This window comes from Mus caroli, unplaced genomic scaffold, assembly GCF_978045245.1.
Source record: "Mus caroli unplaced genomic scaffold, Mus_caroli_1 scaffold_13, whole genome shotgun sequence".
NCBI lineage: Eukaryota > Metazoa > Chordata > Mammalia > Rodentia > Muridae > Mus > Mus caroli.
The window spans coordinates 118,695,295-118,713,526 of record NW_028227268.1 but is presented as its reverse complement, the minus strand read 5'-3'; the positions used below and the strand labels follow the sequence as shown (position 1 = coordinate 118,713,526).

General features: G+C 55.8%; 2 protein-coding genes across 2 annotated transcripts in view; one reads left to right on the top strand and one right to left on the bottom strand.

The window, feature by feature from the left end:
• The window catches only part of Zmat5 (zinc finger matrin-type 5), a 35,015-nt gene extending 26,465 nt beyond the window's left edge, over positions 1–8,550 (top strand). The window contains exons 4-6 of the mRNA XM_021177622.3: positions 110–190; positions 2,653–2,764; positions 8,209–8,550. Of these exons, the coding sequence (XP_021033281.1) occupies positions 110–190; positions 2,653–2,764; positions 8,209–8,338 (323 nt within the window). The 3' untranslated portion in view covers positions 8,339–8,550. The remainder of the gene's footprint in view (positions 1–109; positions 191–2,652; positions 2,765–8,208) is intronic.
• Positions 8,542–18,232, bottom strand: Cabp7 (calcium binding protein 7). Its single transcript, XM_021178356.3, has 5 exons — positions 17,786–18,232; positions 11,317–11,460; positions 10,487–10,599; positions 10,028–10,181; positions 8,542–9,852 (listed from the first exon to the last, which is right to left on the bottom strand). The coding sequence occupies exons 1-5, from the start codon at positions 17,892–17,894 to the stop codon at positions 9,725–9,727; spliced, it is 648 nt and encodes a 215-aa protein (XP_021034015.1). The 5' UTR covers positions 17,895–18,232; the 3' UTR covers positions 8,542–9,724.

The following is an 18,232-nucleotide window of genomic DNA, read 5'->3' as shown; positions in this document are numbered from 1 at the left end:
TACTCTAGATCCTAAACTCCTGCCCTAAAACTCTGAGACCTGACTGTCAGAGTGCCCTTAGCTGAAGCGGAAACTTCCTCAGCGGAGAGTAACTGTCTTCCCATTGCAGGCCAGTGCGACTTTGGCTCCAACTGCAGGTTTTCCCACATGTCAGAACAAGATCTGCAGGAGCTGAGCGTCCAGGTGGAAGGTACGTAGAGGTGAAGCAGGATTGGTGGGTGGGGATGGGAGAGGCTGCCCTGTGCCACCCCACGCTCTCCCTTACTGGCATGTGCTGTGTAAATAAGCAAGGACTGCCCAGGCTGATGGGGAATCCCAAACCTTCCGGTTGAGTGGGTGTCAGGAACAGGGCTGTGTCCCTCAGAAATGAAGCACAGTGGCTTCTTCCCAGGACCTTGACGGTATGCCCTCGGCTTGCCTTCTGCCCTCACTAGTCCCTGTTGTTCTGGGATGCTTACCTCTCCCTCCCGTCCCTCTCCCCTGCAGTCAGGAAACACTGAGTCCTTATTTAGCACCAGGCAAGTACCCTACAGCTATGAGGATGAAGGCTGCCAAAGATACTTCCCTACTGGGCTTGGTGACACACACAAGTAATCCCAGACGGCAGGAGGATCTGGAGTTGAAGTTGTCCTGCTGAACTTGAACTGCATAGCTAGTTCAAGCCTGAGACCTGAGTCCTGCCTCCTATCCCACCCCCAAAGAAAGCACTGCCTGTGCTGAGGCTCCCGGCAGCCTGGTTAGTGTGACTTCCGTGAGAGCTGGCACGGCTGCCTCTGGGTTCACTGCTCATTCCCAATTACAGACCCGGCAGCTTCCCCCTGGATGCCCCTCACTGTCACCTGTAGCACCTGATTGAGCAGGTGGAGAAAATGAGGCAGCACTCAAGCAGAAGGTCCTGCAGGCTGGCAGGCAGCACATAGGGTTTCCAGGACCTCCCCACCCTCACCCTGGGGCAGACGTGAGGCCTCCTGGGGCAGCTGGCGTCCTGGCAGTTGCAGTCTCCAGCTCTTGGCTACACATGTGCTGTCAAGGAATGAGTGGTTGGCCTACAGTGGAGGGAACAGAGGCCATAGGCCTTGAGCAGGAGGCAGGGTTCAGTGGATAAAAGCCAGGATGAGGCCTAGGGCAGCTGACAGTTCCATCAGCTCCCCTGTAACCTTGGCATCTGAGTAATTGTGAAGGTGGGTGAGAGGATGCCTATGCGGTGTCGGTGCAGAGCCTGCTGCTGAGTCAATATGGATCCACCAGTTTATTTTCCCCTGGCTCAAGACCCCCCTCCCCCATCCCACAGGGCTAGAGCGGTGGCTCAGTGGTTAAGAACCCTAACTGTTCTTCCAGAGGTCCTAAGTTCAATTCCCAGCAACCACATGGTGGTTCATAGTCATGTGTAATGGAATTCCATGCACTTTTCTGGTGTGTCTGAAGAGAGCAATAGTGTATTGACATACATGAAATCAAAAGACCCACCCCACACTGCTCAGAGTGTGACTTACCCACACTGCTCAGAGTGTGACTTACCCACACTGCTCAGAGTGTGACTTACCCACACTGCTCAGAGTGTGACTTACCCACACTGCTCAGAGTGTGACTTACCCACACTGCTCAGAGTGTGACTTACCCACACTGCTCAGAGTGTGACTTACCCACACTGCTCAGAGTGTGACTTACCCACACTGCTCAGAGTGTGACTTACCCACACTGCTCAGAGTGTGACTTACCCACACTGCTCAGAGTGTGACTTACCCACACTGCTCAGAGTGTGACTTACCCACACTGCTCAGAGTGTGACTTACCCACACTGCTCAGAGTGTGACTTACCCACACTGCTCAGAGTGTGACTTACCCACACTGCTCAGAGTGTGACTTACCCACACTGCTCAGAGTGTGACTTACCCACACTGCTCAGAGTGTGACTTACCCACACTGCTCAGAGTGTGACTTACCCACACTGCTCAGAGTGTGACTTACCCACACTGCTCAGAGTGTGACTTACCCACACTGCTCAGAGTGTGACTTACCCACACTGCTCAGAGTGTGACTTACCCACACTGCTCAGAGTGTGACTTACCCACACTGCTCAGAGTGTGACTTACCCACACTGCTCAGAGTGTGACTTACCCACACTGCTCAGAGTGTGACTTACCCACACTGCTCAGAGTGTGACTCACTAGCTCTCACCCAGTGTGGATGAACTCTCTCCACTCATTGCTTGGCTTTTAGTACAGGAGGAGAAAGCCCAGGAAACTGAGACTTATTATTACCGGGCCTAGGGTTAGAGACCTGGCGGGTGCAACCCCATCCTACAGTCCAAATTGCCTCCTGCACCCCCAACTTAAACCCCTCTTGAGAGTGAAGCTCTGTATTCATTGTCTTGCTTCTAGCTCCCCAAGGCTTGGAGGTAGCCAGCATGTCTCTGTTTGACAGAGAGCAGAGTGAGGCTTCGATCACTAGGTCACTGTGCACAGAGGAGCTGGGGAGCTAGTGGAATGAGGGGACAGACCGTGGCTCTGATCCTGACCTACTGGCCCACTTCCTCCTGACAGGCTAGTACATCATCCCAGGGCTTTCTCAGCACCTGCTGCTCTGTGGAAGAGTGAGATTCAGGCCAGCAGGGTTGTCCCTCACCCTTCCTTGTCACTCTGTTCTCCGCAGAGGAGAGGCGGGCCAGAGAATGGCCACTGGAGACTGCCGAGCTTCCTGAGGGACACCTGGAGGACTGGCTGGAGAAGAGAGCTAAGAGGCTAAGCTCAGCCCCAAGTAGCAGGTATGGGCCCAGGGTTACCGCTCCTTTCCTTCCGGGAAAGCTTTCCTTGGGGGAAGATGAGGCGTCTCTGTGAACTGCCCACGCCCAGGGACCAACCATGAACTCCCACTACAGAGTTTTCTGGAAGCAGATGTGACTCCCCACTTGGCTGTGACTAAAGGTCACACGGCCTATGGCAGCTCCTTATGTACCTGGTGCTCACGGTCCCCTGTAGGGCTCTGTGAAGCAGAGACTCACAGAGTCAACCAGGCCATTAGCCCACTGCATCCCCAGATCCTCTCTTCTTATACCAGGAGCTACTGAGATGCGGCCATGTGCTGTCTTCTCATGGAGAGTCAGGATGCAGCCCACACTTGCTCAGACAGATGCTCAGGAGCCACATGGGATCAACAAGGCCGGGCACAGGAGGAAGAAGGGCTAAGCTGTGCATGGCTTTGTACAGTTACCCCTGATTTTCAGACTCCATGTATCTCCGTGGCCCCAAGGGACAGTGGCTTAGCTATGATAAGGGTGTCTGTCAGACATTCTGTGGAAGGAAAACTTCCCTCCAGGCTCTGCTCAGGGTAAGTGTGGGCTGCCTGCCCCACAGGGCAGGGATTAGTGTGCTTATTTAATTCTGTTTGTTCACATTTATTTGGGAGGCGGTATGCACATTTACACGCGTGCCAGGGCATGCAGGTGGGTCAGAGGGTGACTCTGTGGAGTCACGTCTCCCTTTGCCCCATGTGGGTTCCAGGTCAGGAGCCTCGGCTGCAGCACCTTCACCTGTGGGGCTGTTTCTCCAGCCCCTGCTATGGCATTGACCAGCTCTGTAATTTACCTTTCCCAAAAACTCCAGTGGCTTCATTGTTTATGCGCATGGGTGTTTTGCCTGCATTGTCTGTGCGCCATGTGCATGTGTGCCTGTAGAGAGCAGAAGAGGGCTCGGGTCCCCTGGAGCTGGAGGGACACACAGTTGTGAGCTGCCATGTCGGGGCTAGAAATCAAATCCAGATCACCTGTAGAAGTACCCAGTGCAGGGGGCTGGAGAGATGGCTCAGCAGGTAAGAGCACCCGACTGCTCTTCCGAAGGTCCTGAGTTCAAATCCCAGCAACCACAATGTGGCTCACAACCATCCGTAATGAGATCTGGCGCCCTCTTCTGGTGTATCTGAAGTCAGCTGCAGTGTACTTACATATAATAAATAAATAAATCTTTAAAAAAAATAAGCAAGAGTACCCAGTGCAGCTGGGCGTGGTTGTGCACACCTTTAATCCCAGCACTCGGGAGGCAGAGGCAGGTGGATTTCTGAGTTGGGGGCCAGCCTGGTCTACAGGCTGAGTTCCAGGACAGCCAGGGCTACACAGAGAAACCCTGTCTCAAAAACAAACAAACAAACAAAAGTACCCAGTGCTCTCAGCTTCTGAGCCTCCTCTACAGCCTTGTTCACTTTTAAACCTGTGCCCTGTGTCTGTGTCCCCACTTAACATATATATAGTACAGAGCTGGAGAGATGGCTCAGCAGTGACTGCTCTTCCCAAGGTTCTGAGTTCAATTCCTAGCACCCACATGGTGGCTCACAACCATCTGTAATGAGATCTGATGCCCTCTTCTGGTACACAGGTGTACATGTAGATAGAGCACTCATACATAAAATAAATAAATCTTTAAATATACATATATATATATACACACACACACACACATATATATATACACACACATATATATATACACACACACATATATATATATACATACACACACACATATATATGTATACACTACACATATATATATATATATATATATATATATATATATATATATATATTTAGCCATAGTACAGCCAGTACACCTTTAATCCCAGCACTCAGTAGGCAGAGGCAGGTGTCATCTACAGAGTGAGTTCTAAGACAGCAAGGCTACATGGAGAAACCCATTTTAAATAGCAAACACACAAAAAACAAATTATACACACACATACACACACACTACAGATATAACTTAAACAGAATATGACACCCTTCCTTCTGGACTCATTTAAAGGGATGTAGATTTGAACATCGTCTAGGAATGTAGTTCCTTCTGCTATGTCAGAGGGTTCATGCTAGTCAGAGAGTCACGGATATTCGTTCTGAGCCCGCCATAAGGGTCTGTCTGAGCTTTCCGATTGCTAACTGTGAGGTGTTGCCTGCTTACTCCACTGTTCTGCCTCAGCAGTCTCCTTCCCTGGGAGTGAGTGACAGCCTAGGCACCCAGGGGCGGTGAGAAGTCTTCAGGAAGATCGTGTCTCAGGCCTTGAGTGTGAGACAAATAAGTAGACAGCAAGCCCACAGTGCCCGCCTGAGTGCAGACAGACATTTTCAGTGTGGATGTGGGACTGGGGAGGGGGCTGTGGGGGAGGGGGATGGCACAGGGGAACTGAGAAGGCTCGACTAGCCCAAGCCACTGCTCCAAGTTGTGGCCACACGATGGCGTGGTTTGGTGGTCGTGGTGTGTCCTGTACGTGGTCCCAGGCATCTAGGGAGCCCAGCACATTGTTGTGCAGTTGTGCAGTGTGCTCTTCTTCCTCAGGTACCTGTGTCCTTGGCCAGGCATGGAGGCCCTGCTGCTTGGACCCTCAGCCCCTCTTGCTACCATGTTCAGGGCCAGCCACCCCAGGTCTCAGCTGACAGTGGCAGTAACTAGGTGGGGGAAGATGCATCTGTGCCTCCCTAGGTTCTTAGAACTCTGAATCCTGGTTCCAGGGCCACCCTCCTTCTGGCCACTTCCAGGGAATTGCTCTTCTCTGCAGCTGCCTGTTGTCTGTCTCCGCCTCATCCCCAGCTTCCTGAGGCTCCAGGCAAGATGACTTTCTCTCAGGGCAGAGCAAGCTTGGCTAGCCTTGAAAGGAGTTACCAGCAAAGAGATAGGGTTTACTATGAGATGTGTCCCCATTCTGTTTCACCCTCTCCAGCTTTGTGTTCTGCCTCTGCATCTCTGTGCCCTGTTCTGCCCCCAGTCCTGGAGAGGAGCCCTTGTGGGGACAGTGTCCCCTTTGCCCCTGGGCTGTCCTCTACAGCTCGTGACCACGCCACAGCCCCTCTAGGCCACCCCTCCTGAAACCTTCCATTGCCCACTGCAGTGTCCTCTTAGGAAGACCCCAAACTGAAGGCTCAGTCCGCTCTCTGCCCTTTAACCTTACTTGGGTTACACTGGACACTGGCCTTCTTCTTCTCCTGGCAGAACCCTACTCAGCCTACAAGCAGAAACAATGCCCTGGGACATGACACATTTAGGGCAGCTCAGACCAAGCCTGACTGATGGCACCAGGGCCCTTTTGGGGACTCCTCCTCTCAGGATGTACGCTCTTCCCCCAGGGCATAGATGCTACCTGGATCACCTAGCACCACACAGACCTGTGGGCTCCAGCACCCCCAGCAGAAAATCCCTACAAAGCCATGCTGGCTCTTGGGGGCTGGGGGGAGAGGGGAGCTCTTAGCTTGTTGGTGTCTGGTCATTTCCTCAGCCTTGACCCTGAGGAACCAGCCAGGAGCAGACAGAAGCTGCAGAAAGGAGCCACTGGCCTCAGCCGGACAGGACACATAGACTAATCCCTGGCCGGCCAGGCGGCCTCTGTCCACGCTTCCTATTGTTGGCTCTTCTGATTGTGCGTTTATCCTCTTTAATCTTCCGCAGGCACCCTTCTCTGGGCCAGCGCTCTGTCCCTGTACATTCACCTCTGTAAGACTTTCCTTTTGATAAGGACCAGGGCTGGGGACATGCCAGGCTGCAGTTGCTGCCCTTGTGCAAAGCAAGCAGGCCATGACGAGCATTGCACACCTGTGACCCTGTGACCCAGTGAGGCAGGGTCCTGGCAAGGTCTGTGAAGGATGCCCTTTTCCTGTAGGGAGGGAGCCTCACAGGCAGTACACTGCCTGAGCCACTTCTTAGAGAACAGGTCTGAGGCTTAGGGGGCAGGAACTCCCCAAGACCACTTCTCCCTGGGTACTTCGCCATTACTGCGACCCCACGGGAAGCTCCAGGTTGGCTGACATCTGGGGCACTCCCTTCAGCAACTGTGGAGTCTCTCCTACACCCAGGCTTCTCTGTGCCTGATGGAGCTTTTAACATCCCCTGGCCCCATAAATCATGTTAGGAGCTGCTTTCTGCTCTCTGCACTTTCCAGCAGGCAGCGAGCCACCGCCGCCGAGCAGGGGGTGTCCCTGTCCACTCAGCAAGACCTCCACTCTCTGCTGTGTGTGCCTCGGGGGAGGCTGGATGGCTGGATGTGGCCAGGCAAACTCTCAGGTGGTCCCCGTCACCACCGCTCAGGCCCCATGTTCAGACACCTCCCAGGAGGCTCAGGTCTTTCTCTTTCTGCAGAGAGCAGGCTGCTTGCTACCCAAGATGGTCAGGTGCTGCCAGTAGGTTCCTGAAAGCTGAGGTAGAAGGAAGCGAAAGGCAGGGACAGCAGAGGCTTGTGAAACTTTGGACGTGTGGCTGACCCCTTCCTGATAGTTCAGCCTTACCTGAATAATGGGGTTTGCATAAGGATCCCAGGGTTTCTCTAGGTCATGGTGTCTCTTCTCATAAGAGCGCTTAGCCTGACATGACTGTTGTCATTGGATGGCCCCCTGGTGCAGGGTCTGGGGTATAGATGCCATCTCTACCACTAGTGTCCACCCTTTGAGAGACCCTAGGTGGCATCAAAGAGCCTGGTCAGCAGTGCCCACCTGGGACATCAGGCAGGTGGGCCCAACTCTGCAGGGTCTAGGTGGGGGCAGGGCAGGCTGCCTGCATGCTGCCCTGGGTCTGGGTGTTCCAGGTTGCACCCAAGGACCCTCCCTTCCTAAGGACCACTTCAGAGGGGCCCTGAGCTTAGGGGTAATCAGTAAGGGGGCAAGTGAACGGGATGAGAAGTAAGGCCTTCCTGCTTCCAGAGGCTCGTGTGCTTGTAAGACTTCGGAAAAGTATAAAGAGGTTAAAAGAAACAACCCCACCCACCTGTAACTACGCCACTCAGACAGAACCAGGGCTGACATTTCGCTGTAACTTCCAGGGTTGTTTTTATGCATTTATATATGTTATATATTTTTAAACAAAAATAGTATCATGCTATATACATTATTTTATAAGCTGCTTTTTCTCCTTTCTCACATAGTATATCTTTCTTCATCAGTGCATATAGGCCTTGATTTTTACACAGGCTGCATAGCATTCTCTGCTGTGGTCGTGCATAAATATTTAACCAGTCCCCACAGGTGGATGCTAAGGATAGTTCCATATTGCCCAAGGCCATTCTGGTAGTTGAGTCTCCTCGGCCAGCCCCCACTTTGGGCTCAGAGGGTCTGCATGTTATCAGGGTTCTACTGCCAGAGGGGCCATGCAGGTGACACCGTTCTGACAGTCGGGAAGTTGGAAGAGCAAGGTGGGATCTGTGAGGTGCTCTGCTCTAACCCTCTACCTTTCTCCTCTCCAGGGCTGAACCCATCAGAACCACGGTCTTCCAGTATCCAGTGGGCTGGCCGCCAATGCAGGAGCTGCCCCCCTCCCTGCGGGCGCCCCCACCTGGAGGGTGGTCCGTACTGCCCAGAGTGCAGTGGGGCTGAGCTCTTCCTCACCCCCCCTGCCTGGCTTCCCACTGTCTCATCAGTCACAGTAAAGACAATTGCCTAACCTAGGAAGCAGAGCTGCCTTCCCTCCGTTCTCCCTGGGGCCTATGAGCCTGGCCGCCCATCCGCCCACCATCCCTCAGGGCGTTTCTTGAGAAGATGGGTGAGAAACATCCAAATGTTTATATAAAAAAAAAGTCTGTCCTTGATGGCTGGCCTGTCTCTCTTGCTGCCTCTCATGCTCTCGGTTCTGTCCTCCTGCCTCCATCAGGGGACAGGTGAGCTGGAATGAGACAGTGTCTCCTCCAGGGTGCTTAGGGATCAGTAGAGCAGCCAGGCTGGGCACAGCGTATGCCAGTGTGGCGGCGGCCCAGCTAGTAAGTGGCCCCAGGCTGGGGAAGGGAGCCGAGGACTGGCAACCATCTCGGCCCCTGAAGAGCTGAAGGCTTGCATCTGCCCAGGCTGAGCTGGTGCCAAGAAACGGCAGCGTGACACAGGTGGAGCAAGCATGAGAGCCGCATTGCCAGCCTCGAGGGTACAGAGAAGTGGGGTCCCCAAGAGGGCAGGCCCTGGACTTGGAAGAATCTGTGACCACTGACAGTGCAGGGCTGTGGCAGACCCTCAGGGGACTCAGATCCCTAGGGAATGGCTCAGGGCCTCCCAGGGTTACACCCTGGCCAGTGGGGAGTCACACGAGCTACAGGATCTCTGCTTCCTTCCTCAGTTGGGCCTCTAGGTTCTGTGCTAGGAGACAATTCGGCCCTTGGTCTCTAAGCCTTTGGTGGATGGCTCAGAAATTAATGGGCCTTGGGGCTATCTCTCATGCCCCATCTTGCATGAGCATCTGCCTTTCCTGAAAAGCCCTGTGGAAGAAGAATCCAAAGCCAGATTTCAGGCCCTTAAAGCCTCAGGCTTCTCACCTGTGAAGTGGGCAGGCACAGGCCCCAGAAGATGCATGGAGGACTGGCTTTGGGTCTAAGGAGTGTCAGAGACCCAGGAGCCTCAGCCCTGCCCACCTCCACCCTGCCCACTGTTCTGGACATGAGTTTCTTGCCTGCCTAAAAGATCGCAGCACTGACTGGATCCTGGGGGCTCCTGCACAAGTCCCTCCTCTTCCAGGAGCTCCTGAGTGGTGGGAAGTGAATGCTACACACAGGCCAGTGAGGGCACAGGCAGGGGATGGGGGCTAGGGCTGTCCTCAAAGCCACCACCAGGTCCTCCACAGCTGAGCCATGGCTCCATGCAAGGCCTAAGGGGTGAGGATTGGGGTGCTCATTGTCCAGGCTCAAAGTGCCCAGGGGTGGTGGCCCAGGGAGCAAGCTGGGGGAAGGGCTGCAGGCAGCGGTGGGTGTGGAGTGGGCACTGCAGGCACCCACGCGGTGCCTACTTCATGCCGCTGCGCAGCACCTGGTTGGCCGCGATGAGCATGACACTGATGATGAAGGCGATGGCAAAGGCGCAGATCAGGCTCTTGCGCACGCACGTCTGGCGGATCTGCTGGTTGGAACAGGCTGCAGCCGCCCACCAGGAACACCAGGGAGAGAGACAAAGGGGGACAGGACAGCGAAGGGATAGAATCAGAGCTGCACTTTGGCACGAGAACACCGGGCTGGGATACATAAGGTGGCCCCCTATGCAAACCCTGGGTATGTGCCCACCCACAGAGACCCAAGGCAGGCCACTCACTCTCCACGTCCACGGGACACTCCTCAGCAGTGCCCAGGTGGCTTTCCTCCTCTGTCATGATGATGTTCTCTATGTCCTTCATGGACAAGTGCTCGCAGAAGGTGTCATAGAGAAGTCGCTTCAGCTCATCCACTGTCAGCTTCTGCATGTCACACTTGGGTGGCAAAAGGGACAAGTGTTCTGGCTACTACCCTGCCACAGTCCCCACCCAGCACCCTGTAAGTGCACAGTCCCGACGAAAGGTCTCCAGATTCCTTAACACTGACACAGCTCTTCATCCCCTCGGAGCCCAGGCCTCCAGAGAGCAGGACACTCGGTGGACAGTGGTCATCCTTCCCTCCCTCCCTCCCTCCCTCCCTCCCTCCCTCCCTCCCTCCCTCCCTCACTGTGGCGTGGGTCTAACCATTCACAGACCCCATGACACCTCCACCTAGCAGAGTCCCAGTTGCCAGGGTATACCTTCCAGAAGACCGTGTCAAAGTCAGTGCCATGGAACTTCTCTGGGATCCCCGAGGTGGAGAGCTTGGGTCCCAGGAGGGTTACAAACTCCTCAAAGTCCACTTGGCCATCACCTAGAGTGGGCACAGGGTCAAACTGAGACAGCACGAGCAGGCACCCCAGAGCTCAGGGCATGAAATGGAGTCTTGGCCTGCCTCTGACCAACCGTGGGACCTCAGCCCCTTCCCTGAGCCTCCAATCAATTTCAGGGGTGCCTAATGTACCAGGCTTGGAGCTAATGTCAAGGCTACCAAATGTGGTGGAGCTCCATGGGAGGCCGTGTGGGAGGTGAGCAGCAGATGGTCCCCAGATGTGGGACACCCTCCTGGTACACTCAGAACTCTCACGGCCCTCAGCACAGTACTGATCATCCTTTTGGCTGTGCAGATGGGAAAGGAGCTCGCTCTCAGGGGGCAGGGGGAAGAGGCAACAGGTGTGCGGGCACAGAGGGGCCTTGGTATTACTAATCATTCTCAGTAGTTAGCGTTAGTAAAAACTACCAGGTGGCAGATGCAGCCACTATTGCTGTGGGTGGTAGAAGCTGAGCTAGCTATCCCACCCTCCTTTTCCATACTCCAAATCTTTCTCAGATCATGGAGTGGGAGGGGCAGTTTGACCCATATGTGGCTGGGACTGTCACACCTCTTCTGGTCTCCACTTTCTAGGATGAGAACTGTTGTAGATCATGACCACAGGAAGCAAAAGGCCAGAGTGGACTCAGATCCACTCCACGGTTCAGGTCCCGGGGCCTAGATGACTGTGGGCAGGTAAACCGAGGCAGGGCATCTCACCATCCATGTCTAGCCGCTGGATGATAACCTCCAGCTCCACCTCGTTGGGCATGTATCCCAGGGAGCGCATGGCTGTTCCCAGCTCCTGCTTAGAGATGAAGCCGTTGCCATCCCGGTCGAATACCTTGAAGGCCTCTCGGATCTCTACGGAGGAACAGAGAAGCTGAAACCGGCCCTGTCCCCAGCTGTTGAGAGCCAGTCATAGGGTATCCAGGACACACTCTTGAGCTGTGATCTAGGGTCTCTGGGCAGGCAGGGAAGAGGAGACGAAGGTGCATCTGGCCTGAGACAGTGACAGTGCTTGGGTCTGTCAGCCTTCCTGCTGTGCTCAGGGCTACACCATGCGGTGGACACAGGGAGAGCACCAGACCGGCTGGCCAGGTTAGCTGCTGGAGGCTCCCTATGATCATGTGGCATCTGTGGCATCATCGTGCCCCATCCCCTTCCCGCTGGACTTCCTGTTCCGGTCAGGCAGCACTAACTCATGGTGGGATGACCACATGATTCTAGCTATTGAATGATGGTTAGAACTCACAGGCCTTCTGGTTTAGACACCCCAGGCCAGGCATGAGCTTCGAACTTCATGCTCTCCATAAGTACAGTATGGACAGAAGACTGAGGCCTCGGGCTGGTGAGATGGCTCAGTGGGTAAGAGCACCCGACTGCTCTTCCGAAGGTCCAGAGTTCAAATCCCAGCAACTACATGGTGGCTCACAACCATCCGTAACAAGATCTGACTTCCTCTTCTGGAATATCTGAAGACAACTACAGTGTATTTACATATAATAAATAAATATTAAAAAAAAGAAGAAGAAGAAGAAGACTGAGGCCTCAGGGCCCGAGGGGTTCTGCACTTGGACCTGGGGAACAATGCACTTGGTTGGGACTTTGGGACCAAATAACACAGTATATGCTCTTAGGCCAACCCAGCAGGATCCTAAAGAGCATTCCCCTAGAGGGACAGACTGCAGTCCTTAGCTCCAGCCCCCGTGGGCAACTTGTTCACTTGCCACCTTCATGCCTGTTCGTTGCCTGGTTCCCTGGGTAGAATTTCACTCAGCAGGGCAAAGTCAAGGTGTGTGTGTGTGTGTGTGTGTGTGTGTGTGTGAGAGAGAGAGAGAGAGAAAGAGAGAGAGAGAGAGAGAGAGAGAGAGAGAGATTAAAGACAGATGAGGTGTTCCACACTGCAGACCTAGAAGGGTTTAGGAGGGCAGGAGGCCAGCCTGATTCAGTGAGAATTCAGAGCAATTACACTATCCTATTGGTTACACTATCCCAAGCCTTAGGGCTCCATAAGCCCTGAAATGGCTTGTAAGGGCCTATACTTTGAGAAGAGGGAGTGCAGGCCAGCCTGTTGGCCCTGCCACAGAGTAAAAACCATGGCCCTGATCCTTGTCTGGCTCTTCATGTGGGATCACACATGAGGTCTTGAGGTCAGAGTCCCACTGTCCGGCTGGGGTAGACATTACCCACATGTGCCTCAGGCAAGTCGTAGGGTCTGTTTTTTGAATCAGGAGTGTCAGGGCATGGAAAGTGCTGGGCTGGTAGATCTGAGCCAGACCCAGGGGTTGCAGAAAACCTTGGACCCTAGCAGCTCTAGGCCAAGGATTCACCCAGCATTTTCCTGGGCCCTGAAAGAGGCGATGTGCCCCTTGTGGCCAGAAATGAAGACCTGGCAGCAGCCAGGGCTGCTGGGGAGAACCCGGAGCTGCTGTGGGAAGTCCATTTGCCTGGAGCATCTGGATAGTGCGGAGGTGTGCTTACGTTCCTTCTCTCCTGCGCTCTTTCTCCTCTCTCCTTCTCTTTCTCCCCTCTCTCCCTACTCTTATTTCTAACCAGTGCTGTCACCTTCTGGACTGGTGTCCAGGAATACCCCCCCAGGGAGCCCCTCAAGCCCAGAGAACACCAAGACTGCTTTGTACCTGCAGCTTTGTCTGTCCTCATGTCAAACTCAGATGTAGCCCAGACCCCCAGCTGAAGGACTCTGTCGCTCTGCCCCTGCCTGGCCTTGCCTGTTCTCTGGTTGCCCATCCCACCACACACCTGCTCTTTCCCTCGAGTGGATTGTGCTGGGACCGAGTGGGTCTTGTCCACAGAGTCCCCATCACTGAGAACAGGACCTGTCCTTGAAAAGATAAACATGCTCAAAGGACTGAATGTGAGAGTCCATCTACAAGAGCACTCCAAGAAAGGCTCAAACAGATGTTTCCGCACCTCACAGAAGAGAGAATTGGAGCCACGGGTTGGTCTGAGGAACTTCAGAGTCAGAAACTGTACCCCTTAGAGCCTGAGGCCCGTAAGGGAGCCCTGCCTAGATACGAGGAAGGAAGCCAAAGTCCTAGATACAGTGGGGATGCTATGGAAGCCACTCTCTGCTTTGAGCTGAGGCCTGAGCTACACTTCCCACCTTGGCAGGGTTCAGGGTGACTCCCCAATTGTGGGGCTGCCTCAATGCCCTTTTCCAAGGGCCCTGAGGAAAATGCACCAGGCAGGAGAGACAATAATGAGCAAGTGAATCTTGGGATGTATGCTCAGGGGACAGGCTCCAAGACAGCTGTGTGAGTACCAAAGACGTTTCTTAGGCAGGGCTGACTTCCCAAGGCTGCTGGGTAAATCCACAGCTGGCCACTCTCCATCTGTGAACCCCCCCTCCCCCCTTCCAGCACACCTAGCTCACACTAGTGCTTCAGAACACTATTGCAGCCCACTCCATCCATTTGCCTACAAGAGGTCCAGTTCAGGCATCGTCTTCTCAGCCAGAGAAGTATTCTGATATCACAGACACAGGTTTGAATCCCAGCTCTGGTGTGATGTTGCTGTTTACTTATGCAGTGGAACTTTCTGCAATGATTAAGTGAGAAGAATCATCCGAGGTGAGCCTTGTAAATCAGACTATCTCTGACGGCAGTGCGGGAGGAAGGGGAAGTCTGGGGCAAGCCTGGGATGCCTCGCTAGCTTGCCTGATAGCTGGGACCAGAACCCAAAGCCCGACCTTGAATTCTGTCTGGTTCTCCTGCTCAGCAGCCAAGTGACCTGGGCAAGACACTTATTTCCCTCTGATGCCTCGGCTGTAAAATAGGATGAAATCTTGTTCCATGGCTGAGGTCTAGCCTCTGCTAAGGGCCCTATGGGGGGTGGGTGTCAGGATGCCCTGTCACTGTATGCAATCACTACTAGATGTATTCCCCGAAAGCCTTGCTCCCTCGCAGCCCCATGAGGGAGGCCAGGCAAAACTTGTGCTTCATCTTGGCATGGGATGTCTGGCCTGGAAATGGGCTGGCAGGGCCTCTAGGTTTCCAGGCTGATCTTGTCCCCTACCTTCCGTTTTTAACATGAGATTCCCAGACCCTCCCAACTTGTGGAGCTGCACTGGGGCTGACATCTTCTGCAGACCCAAAAGGATGCAGCACTGAGCCAGAGAGTTTGAGTCCGGATAGAGAGGGAACACTGGAAGGGGCAGGAGTCACCCGCTGTGGTGGCTGCCACTCTCCGCAGCATTGGCTCTGCGCCCCAATCCTCCATCCTTGAATTTCTGGCCTGTGCAGAGGCAGCTGCCGGGCTTGGGATTCAGGAAGCAAGGGCAGAAAAGGCGGCTCCCCAATGGTCCCCAACTGGCCACCCTCAACAGGCTCCACATTCCATTCCATACCCAGCCTTGTGTCTAGCTGCTTCGGTCTTTCAGGAAGCCAGTCCCATCCCTGCCTTTGCATGCTGGACCTACTGTCTAGGTGAGCACTCTGTCTCAGTGTTGCTGGAGGTGCCCACTTGGATGCATTTTAGAAAGGGGTTATGTTCCAGCCATGGTGTGATATATTCAGGAGGAATGTGGGAGCACCCTTGCCTCTCGTACATGGGGCTGGGTGGGCCTCCAAGTTAACTCTGCCTAGCCCACTCTGCCTAGCCCCTTCCTCTCTAGGGCCTCAAGTTCTGCAGTCTTGGTCCTCAGCTTGCCTCCTTGGCCCAATACCCATGCCCTTTGCTGCCCTGCGCTCCAAGCTCATGAGTCTGGAGTGCTATTCCTACATTTGGGTCCTCAGCCCCCAGGGCCAGGCCCTGTGCTGAGTACTCCCACAGCATTCTCGGCCACCATTTATCCGGGTGACAACAGTGCCAATCCCCTTTTATCGATGGGGAAAGCAAGACTCTGAGAGGTAAACGCTGAGAGGGAGAGTCCAAGTTCACTCCCCGAGCCCAGGGTGTAGAGACTCGAACCCAGTACTGCCTGACTCTTCTCCTCTCACCCCCACATTCTACTCCTCCCTTGCTGCTCCTGGTCCTCCTCCCCCATGCAGACTGACCGCCCCCCTGGATTTCTGCAGGAGGCAGCACGAGGTGTCTGCAGCATTTCACCCCAGGTCACCGACTCCCTTGTCTAGTCTATGGGCTGCTTCACTGATCCCTTCCAGCCAACAGGGCCTGGGTCTTACCCAGACTGCCCGGGGACAGGAAGAGTAGTGTGTACTGGAGAAGTTAAGGAACCAGAGTGGCATCTGTATGAAAGGACAGACAGCCACTCTGCACCCAGCCCTGGCATTCAAGACCCACTGCAGGGAGCCCAGAGCCTGTTTTTCAGCCAAGGAGGGGTCTGGAGAACTTCCTGCCTTAATGTGTAGATGCCCATAGGCATCTGCTGGCTCTGTGCCCTCCACCTGCCAGTCACAGGGATGGCCCTGTCCTTCAGGTGCCCCCTGCACCAGGGCCCCTCCTCTAGTCCAAAGGGGACCAGAGAGAAGCAGAGAGTGTATTTGGTGTGATGGTGACTAACAGCACTGGGCTTCTGCCAGCATGACCACGGGATGGCTCGGAGGGAGCGTGGGCCTCCTTGCCCTTGCATTGCCCACCCTGGCGCTCCTCACCCCTGCACGACTGTCTCTCTCAGCTTCTCGATTCGATAGCCTGACTAGGGACCCAGTGAGACCTGGAGTTATGGGGCCAGGTTATGTGGGGGGTGCTGGGAGCAGGATAAAGGAGGCTGAATCTATCTGGGGAAGGCATGCTGCCTCTGTCCCAAGAGTGGAGAGAGAGCGGTGGATGAATGCTTTTGTGTGGCTCAGAATAAAAGGCAATAAAGGAAAGGGAAACTGGCCTGTGCCCTGCACCCCTCCCGGGCCCCATCCCTTCCCCTCAACCTGGAAGAGGCTCTGCTTTGGTCCAGACAGGACAGGACCTGGGGTTTCCGGGCTATAGACTAAGCACACATCCTTCCATCTGTGCCTCCAGTGTTGGGGCTGAGAGCCCCTCTGCGACTTTTCCTGCTCCTGAGTTCATGGTGGGTGTGGGAAGTGGGTGTCTGGTGGACTGTGGTGCAGTGAGCATGGCAGTTGCACCCTCTCTCTCTCTCCACTGTCTACTCGCCCAAAATTTGCCCCAGACCAGGCCTGGGCTGAGGACAGACTTCCCGAATGGCTTCCCCTGGGCTCCCACTAGTATCCTTTCCTATGTTGGTCACTCCAACTCACTCCTATGAGCCCAGGTGGGATCCCAGAGCTGAGACCCCTTGACTACAGAGATCAGAGACAGGCCCATCATCTGGATAATCTCAACCCCTCCCCCAGTAGCCGACAAACACCCTAAGGGACCAAGACTCCCATCAGCTCAGAGTCTCCGACTCCACTCCATATGGGGCCTCAAGAGGCCTGGGGGGAGGGGAATCTTGAGCACACCCCCGCCCCCAATCTCAGCAGAGGAGAAAGCTAGGAAGGCCCCAGGGGTCTCACTGCGCCCCAGGACACTCAATCCAGGAACCCCAGCCTCGGCCTGCTGCTCTGATCTTCAATAGCCAACTGCCTGCGTGCGGTCCCTATTCCCGAAAGGCACGGGGACTAGGGTCGGGGGAGGTTTAGGTTCCGGCCTCTGCCTTTTCCTTCCAGGCTTTGCTATCGCGACCGAGCCTCCCAATCCGGCCACTTGTTGTCGCCAACGCCTCCCAGCTGCCTCGGCAGCGCACGGGTGGGGGGTCCCTCGCAGGGCCGCAGAAGGGGATGGGGGCAGCCCTGCACCCAGCAAGAGCGGGGCAGTCGCTCTCTCTCCCCTTCTCCCACTGCCGGAGCAGATTGGATTCTCAACGCGACACGAGCGGAATGTCAATAGGAGCGCAGAGCTACGGGCGGGCGCCGCGGAAGGGATCAGGATGCGGGCGCTCCGGTGGCGGGCGCGGGGGGCAACAGCTCGGACTCTCCACTTCAGCCCCCGCCGCCTTGCCGCACCGTCACCGCCGACCACGCGGCCCAGTGACCCCGCTGCGGGGCCCCGCAAGTTTCCGCAGCGCCGGGGGCCACGCGGGCAGGGGCCGGGCTGCTCCTGCGCCGCGGCGACCCCCACCGCGGCGTCCGGAGCCACCGGGCCGTCCCGCCTCCCGCGTAGCCGCTCATCCGAGTCGCGCAGCAGGGTCCCGGTCTCCCCGGGCCAGCGCGGCACCAGGGCTCACAGGTAGGAGGGCTCGTGGCAGGGGTCCCGGCGGGGCACTCACCCTCTAGCTCGTCCTCAGGGATATCCACCGGGCGCTGCTCCGACAGCAGGTTGGGCACGGTGTAGATGCCCCGGTACATCAACGCCGCCGTCACCGGGTGGAACGGCATCTTGGAGGCTCCGCGCCCGCCCGCCCGCCGCAAACTTTGAGGCCGGGGCTCATGGGCCGCCGGCGGCCCCGGGGGCGGCTGGAGCGGGCGGTGCGCGCGGTGCGGCGCGCAGTGGCGGCGGCGAGGCAATGGGCACCCGTCCGGGACCTAGCGCCCCCGCGCCCCGGGCTGTCGGGCCATGCCGCCGGCTCCTTCGTCGGGATCCCGGCCGGGGGCTCGCAGGGACGGCGGGGGCGGCGCCGCTCCGGCCTCTTGGCTCGGACCGCTGCGCGCTGCGCTCCCTCCGCGCGCTCCGCGTTGCTCGCCGCCCGCTAGTCCGCTCGCTGGTGCGGCTGCCC